This window comes from Ictidomys tridecemlineatus, chromosome 15 (genome assembly GCF_052094955.1).
Source record: "Ictidomys tridecemlineatus isolate mIctTri1 chromosome 15, mIctTri1.hap1, whole genome shotgun sequence".
Classification (NCBI taxonomy): domain Eukaryota; kingdom Metazoa; phylum Chordata; class Mammalia; order Rodentia; family Sciuridae; genus Ictidomys; species Ictidomys tridecemlineatus.
Window position 1 is genome coordinate 444,816 of NC_135491.1, and position 10,236 is coordinate 455,051.

The 10,236-nt window shown below is 40.6% G+C and overlaps 1 protein-coding gene and 1 pseudogene across 1 annotated transcript; both read left to right on the forward strand.

Moving 5' to 3' along the window:
- The first annotated feature begins 432 nt into the window (after positions 1-432).
- On the forward strand, positions 433-1,848 carry LOC101958166 (elongation factor 1-alpha 1 pseudogene; annotated as a pseudogene).
- A 5,512-nt stretch (positions 1,849-7,360) lies between these two features.
- On the forward strand, positions 7,361-8,779 carry LOC101958463 (vomeronasal type-1 receptor 1). Its single transcript, XM_005341760.3, is given in 2 exon segments — positions 7,361-7,718; positions 7,720-8,779. Coding segments are annotated over 2 exon segments (885 nt in total). The 5' UTR covers positions 7,361-7,539; the 3' UTR covers positions 8,426-8,779.
- The last annotated feature ends 1,457 nt before the right edge of the window (positions 8,780-10,236 follow it).

Sequence of the window (10,236 nt, forward strand, 5' to 3'; positions counted from 1 at the left end):
AGAAATAGTAAAAATTCAAGATATGAACATATTCATATTCAAGAATGTTCTTTTATTTCCAAATGGCACATAAGCACATGAATATATGCTTGACATCATTATTCATTACAAGAATTAACATTAAAACCACAGCAGGATAGTATGATATGCTCACCAGCACATGCAAAATTAGAGGAAAGACTGACAGTACCAGCTAGTGCAGATGTGGAGAAACTAAAGTGGTCAAACATGGCTGGCAGAAGGGAGAAACTATGCATCCAATTTACAAAAGTGTTTGGACCTTTCTTGTACAGGCAAATATGTACCTATCATATGACGCTACAGTCTCACCACTAGATTCTTACCCTAAAGAAATAATCATCATTAGTCAAGGTAGGTTCCCTTTTCTGCAATGGGTTTTCTGCCAGAACACAGGTGTTGTGAAAACCCCACTAAATGAAGGCCAAAATGGGAAAGGAAAAGACTCACATCAACATTGTTGTCATTGGACACATAGATTCGGGCAAGTCCAACACTACTGGCCATCTGATCTACAAATGTGGTGGGATTGACAAAAGAACCATTGAAAATTTTGAGAAGGAAGCTGCTGATATGGGAAAGGGCTCCTTCAAGTAGGCCTGGGTCTTGGATAAACTGGAAGCTGAACATGAACGTGGTATCACCATTGACATCTCCCTGTGGAAATTTGAGACCAGCAAGTATTATGTGACTATCATTGACGCCCCAGGTCACAGAGACTTTGTCAAAAACATGATTATGGGCACATCTCAGGCTGACTGTGCTTTCCTGATTGTTGATGTTGGTGTTGGTGAATTTGAAGCTGGTATCTCCAAAAATGGGCAGACCCATGAGCATGCCCTTCTGGCCTACACACTGGGTGTGAAACAACTCATCATTGGTGTTAGCAGAATGTATTCCACTGAGCCACCCTACAGTCAGAAGAGATATGAGGAAATCGTCAAGGAAGTCAGCACCTACATTAAGAAAATTGGCTACAACCCTGACACAGTAGCATTTGTGCCTATTTCTGGTTGGAATGGTGACAACATGTTGGAGCCAAGTGCTAATATGCCTGGGTTCAAGGGATGGCAAGTCACCCGTAAAGATGGCAGTGCCAGTGGAACCACACTGCTTGCAGCTTTAGATTGCATCCTGCCACCAACTCATCCAACTGACAAGCCTTTGCGTCTGTCCCTCCAGGATGTCTACAGAATTGGTGGCATTGGTACTGTCCCTGTGGGCCGAGTGAAGACTGGTGTTCTCAAGCCTGGTGTGGTGGTTCCCTTTGCTCCAGTCAATGTCACAACTGAAGTAAAGTCTGTTGAGATGCACCGTGAAGCTCTGAGTGAAGCTCTTCCTGGAGACAATGTGGGCTTCAATATCAAGAATGAGTCTGTCAAAGATGTGTGCCGTGGCAATGAGGCTGGTGACAGCAACATGACCTACCTATGGGAGCAGCTGGTTCCACTCCCCAGGTGATGACCTGAGCCATGCAGGCCAGATCAGTACCGACTCTGCTCCTGTACTGGACCGTCACACAGCTCACATGGCTTGCAGGTTTGCCGAGCTGAGAGAAAAGATTGATCACTGTCCAGGTAAGAAGCGGGAAGATGGCCCTGAATTCTTGAAATCTGGTGATGCTGCCATCGCTGATTGGTTCCAGGAAAGCCCAGGGTGCCCAGAGCTTCCCTGACTCTCCTCTGGGTCGTTGTGCTGTTCGTGGTCTGAGGCAGACAGTTGCTGTGGGTGTCATCAAAGCAGTGGACAGAAGGCTGCTGGGCTGGCAAGGTCACCAAGTCTGCCCAGAGAGCTCAGAGGGCTAAAGGGATATGACCCCTAACCCCTGCCCCCAGGCTTAAAGAGGGGTGAAGAAGGGCCTCAGAAGGGTGTGACTCAACTGGCCATTCAGGTTTAAGAGTAAAAGACTGTTGATAACAACCCAGCGTAAGACCTTCAGAAGGAAAGGAAATGTCTTGTAGACCATTTTGGTTTTTTTGTGTGTGGCAGTTTTAGGTTATGAGTTTTTAAAATCAGTTCTTTTTAATGGAAACAACTTGACCAAAAATCTGTCACAGAATTTTGAGACCCATTAAAACAAAAAGTTTAATGAGAAAAAAAAAGGTAAGTTGGTCCCAGATATTTCCTCAATTATTGTGGAGAACCACATTTCAATATTAATTGCTTTGGGTGCTTTGTACAATGTTGTTTTCCAAACATGATCTCAAGTCCCCACGCAGATGTTTATTGCCGCTGCAGTCACAGGTGAAATGCTAATTACTTCCCAAGAAGGAGGTGAGATCATGGATTTCCAGTCATTTATTTCAGACTCAGATGCCCCTCCCGACTCCTGCACAGACCCTGCACTGACACCCACTGTGTGCACCTCAGATGCCACTTGGTAAGTGTCTGTATTGTGTCAGATAAGTGTTTGATTTATAGGAGAATTCTATCACAGGAAATCCCCAGGAACAAAGGACGTGTGTGTGTGTGTGTGTGTGTGTGTGTGTGTTGTGTGTAGTTAGTATGTGCTCTGTTTTGTAGTGTATAGTATGTAGTGTGGTGTCTGTGTGTGTAGTGTGTAGTTAGTATGTGCTCTGTTTTGTGGTGTGTGTGTACTGTGTGTGTGTAGTGTATAGTGTGTAGTGTGGGGGTGTTGTGTGACTGGCCACAGGCATATTTCTGCACAAAGTGTGAAATCACTTTTTCCGAGAGCAGCTGTTGCACCCGGTGCCTTTCCTGCCTCTGTCAGCCTGATCTCTCCCTGCCCCTGTCCCAGGTGTGGAGTCATTAAAGTACGCCTGGCTAATGGGGCTCACTAAAGAATTTTCAGGGACATCTTAGTCTTAAGGTGATATTATCACCCAGGCACGTAAGCAGATGCCCAACGTGCCTTGCCATTCTCATTCTCCTATTAATCTCCTGCTGTTTCTCCCCTAATCACAAGATACTTTTTTTTTTAAAAAAAAAAGCAACCTAAAAGGATAAAAACAATAAAATTCTAATTGGAGAACTTGTTTGATGAATATCACATCCTTCCCTCTGAAAGTAGGAATCACCTAGTTTAAATCATCCCTGTCATGTTCTATGACAAAGGGATGTGAGCTTTAATCTATGTTGTATTTCAAGCAGCACCATGTTTATGCAATCCACAGATTTGCAGGTTCCTAAGTGTTTTCTCTAGCCCTGGGAAACGTGGATTCCCAAACCAGGACTTCATACTTGAGCAGACTTAAATTCATTTCATAAAGTCTTTTTCATGATTCCAGCAGTTTACCTTTCCCCCTTTTCTTAGTGTATTGCTCTAATTTCATTACCTATTTTTTTTGAGAGAGAGAGAGAGAGAGAGAGAATTTTTTAATATTAATTTTTTAGTTCTCAGCGGACACAACATCTTTGTTTGTATGTGGTGCTGAGGATCGAACCCGGGCTGCACGCATGCCAGGCGAGTGCGCTACCGCTTGAGCCACATCCCCAGCCCTCATTACCTATTTTTTTTAATTCCACTTATCACACCTCAAATTTCTCTTTTCAATATTTACTGGAATTTCAAATATTACGAAATGCTAAATTTGAATCTAAAAGCTAATATTCTGGTGGCTGGGGATATAGCTCAGCTGTACAGAGCTGGCCTCACATGTACAAGGCCCTGGGTTCAATCTGCAGCACTGAAAAAAAACTAGAATTTTGCTGTAAAATCCTTAAGAAATCAACAAAGATATGAATGTGAGGTGCATGTTTATTCAGATACCCTTCCCCACCCTGTTCCCCTTGCTAGCCAGAGAGGTCACAATGCTTCACTGTTGGGGAACTTGGCCACCACTTCATAATCACCCAGGAAGTTCTGTCTTAACTCCCATCTTCCTGGATCCCTGCAGACTGAATTCTCCTTCTGTCTTCTCTTGTGAGAGATGGTCACTCTAGGACATGTGCTCCCACTACCCACACTTTGTCCGGTCATCACTAGTCCAGTCCTTGACCAAAAGTGATGTTTCCCCCAACTCACACATAAACTGTTCTCTTTATCCCAATTGTTGAGATTTGATGGCAATATTTTTGCAAATGGTTTAATTTTTTCAATGTTAAATTGCATGATTTTTCTGGAAAATAAATTTAGCAAAATTTTATGTATTGGCAATCTGAATGATCTTCAAAAAACCTCTAAGTATGCAGTGTTCTGTACCTTTTCACACCACAATCAGCTGCAGCCACAAGACAGGACACCGGAGAGGTACAAGTTAACTATACTCACACAGGTCCTAGAGCAACAGTCACTTCATGTGCAAGGGCCCACACTGGGGAGTCCCACAGGAAGGGTTTGCCCAAGCAGGTGGGAGAGTGAGGAAAACCTTCTATTATAAAAAGTACAAATATCGGGCTGGGGATGTGGCTCAAGCGGTAACGCACTCGCCTGGCATGCACAGGGCACTGGGTTTGATCCTCAGCACCACATAAAATAAAAATAAAAAATAAAGATGTTGTGTCCATCGGAAAAAATGAAAAATAAATATCAAAAAATTCTCTCTCTCTCTAAAAAAAAAGTACAAATATCACCAGATGAGGTGCCACATGCCTGTAATTCCAGCAATGGGGGAGGCTGAGGCAGGAGGATTGGAAGTTCCAGGCCAGTCTTGGCAACTTGGCAAGGCCATAAGGAACTTAGCAAGACCCTGTCTGAAAATAAACAATAAAAAGTGTTGGGGATGTACCTGATAGTGAAACAGCTCTGGTTCCTGTCCCAGTACCAAAGGAAAAAAAGTTACATTTTATGAAAGCACCAAAGACTTTTAGGACCTCAGGTTTGACACATGGTTAGCAATACTTTGCTAAGACAAAATTATGAAAAACATCCTGCTATATTTCCATCTGAGAGATTTTATATTATATATATTTATATCAAGTATTTATTATTTTCTTCTAAGATTAAAGCTAGAAATATACCTCTAAAGCCTTAATTAAATCTCCACATACTTCAGTGGTGATCATTGAATAAGCTGTTTCCCCCAGGCCATCGTTCACTTCAACCACACGTACGTTCTTCTGGAGCTCTCTTATGTAAGTATCTGCCAACCTAGGTCATTACAAGTTCTGTCACATTTTTATTTTTTTTTTTTCAGTAGCAAACTGTAATTCTTATTATACTTTACACATAGTAAGTTCTTTTCATTAAACTGATTTTTTACATGTCTTGCCCTTTTGATATTAGTAGAGGAAATTAGGAAATGTTAACATTTTCACTGACATTTATTCAATAAGGTACATATTAGTGTGCTTTGAATTACTAAAAATACTGGAAAGACTTCTACCTAGGACAACAGTTTTCTTTGCTATTATTTAAAATAAGTTCTATAATTTAAATACCACCTTTGATTGTCATTCAATATTTCCCTTCTATTACTTTATCAGTCTTTTTCCAAAATCTCCCCCTTTTTTACTAATGTATTTTTGCTTGTACATTTAAGATTATTGCTTACATAAAAGAAAATTTTCAACTGTCTTGACTTGTGACTATTCTAGATGATATTATTGATCTTTATAAATTTCCTATTTCTAGAATGTTTCTCAAATGTGTATTTCAATTCTCAGTCATGGAAGTGGACATTCATCTCACAGCTGAGGTTTCTGTGTGGTAGAAATGACCATGCCGGAAGATAACTCAACCAGGCACTGCCCAGCGTGATAGTATTTTTTCTTCTTGACTTCAAACATCCTCATATTTCACCATCCAACAATGAAGCTTCAGTGCTTTTGGAAGAAGGAATTGTTCTGAGGAAGGCTCTCTAAAAACAATCTTGAAACTTCTATTATTTTTATATTTATACATGATAGTAAATATTTTGAAGTGTGATACATCTTACCCCAAACTAAAATTTCTTAACATGAAATAGAATCTATAGAGCTATAGGTAGGATAGAGGATTAGCATTCCCTCCATTGATTTTCAGAAGAATGCGTGGGTTTTCCAAACATCTCCCAGTATAAAACTTATCAGTTCCTGTTATGTCACTTCTACCATATGCAGCTCGGTTATGAGCACCAATCCTTCAGAGTGACTATTACATAATTTTGTACAATGGTAGTTTCTTCCTATGGTCCCGAGACTACTTCAAGTGAACTCAGCTTTCTCTCAATTTCCTCACATCCCTTATTTGATCAGATTTTTCAAAAGAATCTTGGAAAGTTTCTGCTCTAGATCTGAAATAAACTGCCTTCACCCTCAAAGACACTTCTTTCTTATACTGAGAAATTTTAGAGACCAAAACCTGGTTGTTAGAAATAGGCATTGATATTTGGTTGCCCATAATTTCTACAGTTTTTCAATGTAGAAAGGAAGGAGAGTATATATTTTTATGCATTTGCTGAGGGCCATTACCAAGTAGGAATGACGCATCGAAATTTCCTTGCCAAGCGTACCCCATGCTGCTTAGAGGACATTCGATGGGACATTGCATGCATGCTTTAATAAGGTGACCTTGCTCAAGGACCAAGGCGGATCCGGGTTTAGAGCTGATCAGGTTTGAGGAAGTAACCGGCTCCTTGAGTTTAAGGTGTTGCCAGTTTAAGATAATGGGTTTTAGGGAAGTTAGAGGTTGAAGATTATTGCTGGGATTAGGGTGTTCCTGCTGTGAGATTAAAATGGGATTTGGAGATAGCCTCGTGGAGTAGGTGAATTGTGCCGGAGACGGCAGAACGTGATTGCCCCTGGACCTGTGTGGAGGCGGTGTGAGAGCAGGAATAAAGAATTGCTGTTTGAACCTACGAAGCTGTGTGGTGGCTCGTGATTCTGGTGCCAAGTCGAGACATTGGCTTTGGCATGCATTTACTTACAAATTGATGTTATATTTATTTGTGTGTATGTGTGGTTTAGGGGCAAGAATGTAGCTCAGAGTAAATGAGAGTCCCTGCGTTTGATCTCTAGTACAAAACATTTTCTTAAATAATAAGTTAATATTGAATGTTTCTATCAAATGGAGGTTTTATTTATATTACCACTCACTTTCTCTTACATTGAAAGTCTTATTTTCCACTTAGATTAATATATTTGTTTCAAAAAGACATCAACCCTTTGGTAAAATATATAAGTAAAATTTAAGCCTTATTTACAGATAATTTTGCCTCTAGGATATAGAGTTGAAATGATATATTTTTCAGTTCACTTGAAGTATTTCATTTTCACAGAGGTCACAAACTGAATATTTGCTCATCTTTCCACTTTTCAATTTTGTGTTTTTAAAACATTTAATTTGATTCAACCATGTTTACTATATGAAATATTTATTTTGCAAAAATAAAGCCACTATTTTAGAAGATTTTTTATTTTTATTTCTCCACATATGTGGAAAAACTTTGGCATACTTCATACATAGTTTTTTTTTACTTGGCTTTTCATTTCAAAAAGCAATCAGTAAATTAAACTTAGAAAATATGTATTAGGTTTAGCCGTAAAGGTTACTGGGCAAGGTGATGGTAATATTTCTTTTTGTTTGTCTAATTACCCATTCCTTTATTCCAATCAAAATCACTGTACCAAGCATGCAATGTGATGGCTATTGTTAAGTTGGAAATTGGGGTTATCTTCCTTATTCAGATGGGAGTGGGAGTCCTGGGAAATATCTCCCTCCTTTGTCTTTATAACTTCACTTTGCTCACTGGACACAATGTAAAACCCACAGACATGGTCCTCAACCAACTGGTATTAGCCAATTCCATTGTACTTTTCTCAGACAGTGGCAGCTTTTGGACTGAACTACTTTCTGGATGAAACTGGATGTAAACTTCTCTTCTATTTCCACAGAGTTGCCAGAGGGGTTTCCCTCAGCACCACCTGCTTCCTCAGTGGTTTCCAGGCCATAAAACTTTACCCCAATTTCTCCAAGTGGCTGGAGCTCAGAATGAAATCCCCAAAGTGCATTGCCTTCAGTTGTTTTATTTTCTGGATCCTGCAACTGTTGATAAATATATTTGTTCCTATAAAAGTGATTGGTCCAATGCACAGCAAAAATTTAAGTGTGAAAATAAATTATGGATACTGTTCCTCACTTAATCCCGATAGCTTTAAAAAGTTTCTAGTTGCATTCTTATTCTTCGCAATTGACTTCATGTGTTTGGGATTCATGGCCTGGGCCAGTGGATTTATGGTTCTTTTCCTGCACAGACACAAACAGCGAGTGCAACACATTTACATCCACAGGCGGACTTTTAGACATTCCCCTGAGGGTAAAGCTACATGCACCATTTTGATCCTTGTGAGCTCCTTTTGCATCTTTTATTCATTCTCTTCTGTTTTGCATGTTTGGATGACTCTTGCTGTAATCCCAGGTCAGTGGCTGGTGAATACCTCTATGATTTTGTCTTCATGTTTCCCAGCATTCAGTCCCTTGGTGCTCATTCATAGCGACACTCGTTTCTTTGGTTTCATGGACTGCTAACAAAGAAGCAACTTCTTCCATGTTCTCTACAGCTATTTCAGTCATCCCTTCTATCATATGTTAATGTTTAGGGCAATAAATTGCACATTCTTTATAGAAATGTGTCATTCTATGTAGAATAGGGCAGTTCAATCTTAGGCATTGTAAGTCCTATAAGAGGCCTAAAATAACTTTAGGCACATAAATAAATAAATACTACTCAAACTGGTTTAGCTTCAAAGGAAATATTCATGAATATGAAATAGTGTGATAGGGGAAAATATTGTCTGAGATTTGGAGAAAATCTCTGCTTGTATGGTTTTTGTGCAGAGTGGTAAATGACATGTAATGTAAAATGCACCATTTTAATAAATTTCAAGAATACAATTCAGTGGTGTTAAGTGAATTTGTAATGTTGTAAACCTACCATTACTATTTCCAACACTTTTTTTGATCAACCCAAAAGAAAATGTGTATACATTAAGTGTAACTCTTCATTTCCTGTGCCCCCAGCCTCTGGTGTCCTCTGTTTTTTGTCTGAGTTTGCCTATTCTAGATATTTCATAAAAGTGGAATAAAATATTTGTTATTTTGAATGTGACTAACACTTCTTAGAATATTTTTCAAAGTTCATCTTTGTTGTGTCCTATATAACTTTATTCCTTTTATGACTATTCCATTGTTTGAATGTATCATTTTTTTAAATTCACAGATCTTTGATGGATACTTAGGTCGTTTCTACCTTTCAGACACTGTGAATAACGTTACCACGGCACTGAGTGTAGGGGTACCTGAGTTCATGCTTTCAGTTCTTTAGAATGTGTAAACAAGGTCTCAGGTGGCAGTTTCTATACTTTGAGGAACTGCTAGACTCTTTTCCACAATAGCTCTACCATTTCATATTCACACTGCCAGAATATAAGGGTTCCAACTTCTCCGCATCCTTGATACTGTTTTTTGTTTGTTTTAGTAGTCATTCTGGTAGATGTGCAGAGGACCCTTGTGGTTTTGATTTGACTTTCCCTATTTTCAATACTCCCTCTCCTCATCAATTTGCCCTTCTCTTCTCACCTCCCATTAGGGACTTATACTTACTTTCTCAAAAGGGAAACTATCTCCCCTATCACCTCCTTAAGGCCTATTCCATTTCCAGAGGTTCCTGCGTATGTTCCCCACTCTCATTCCAGACTTGCAGTTGAATCTCTCCCCCATCTGCCTCTCTTCCACTCCCCACAGGATGTCAGGGAAATCCAGATTTCTTCCAGGGAGCAAACTCCACATAACAAATTGGATCTTCAACAGGAAGTGGAAACAGGCTATTTTTTTAAAAGTAGATATAAGACTTGAGTCTATCACTTGAGGGTTTTCTTCTCCCTTTATTCCGATCCCAAAATCATCTCCCTAAACAGGTTTGACGTTAAGTGCTGTTCTCTGCCCATTTTCACATATCGAGGGCTGCGAGGGCTCTGCATTCAACCTTCAGGCTGACAAGCCTCGTGGGACCTCCGGGATGTTGGGCGGGAGACTGACGTCACACGTCACTGTCCCCACTGCCAGCAGCAAGACCTCCCTGAGCAGCTACGGGCGGTGGGCGGACTTGCTCCCTCCTGGAGGAGCTTCTTTTCTGCCTTCCCTCGGGTTTCTCGGGTGGCCGACTTGGTGGCCGTGTCTCACCGGGCGGCTCTCCACCCTCGAGGCTCTCTCCCAGAGCTTCTCCACTTTCCCTTTTGTGTCTGCAGATCAGCTTCTCAGGAGGAAGCCACTTCTGCCCTGGGCTGAGCCCAGCGCCCACACTCCAGGTCTGCTGCACCACGAGTGGACTCCGGCCCCGT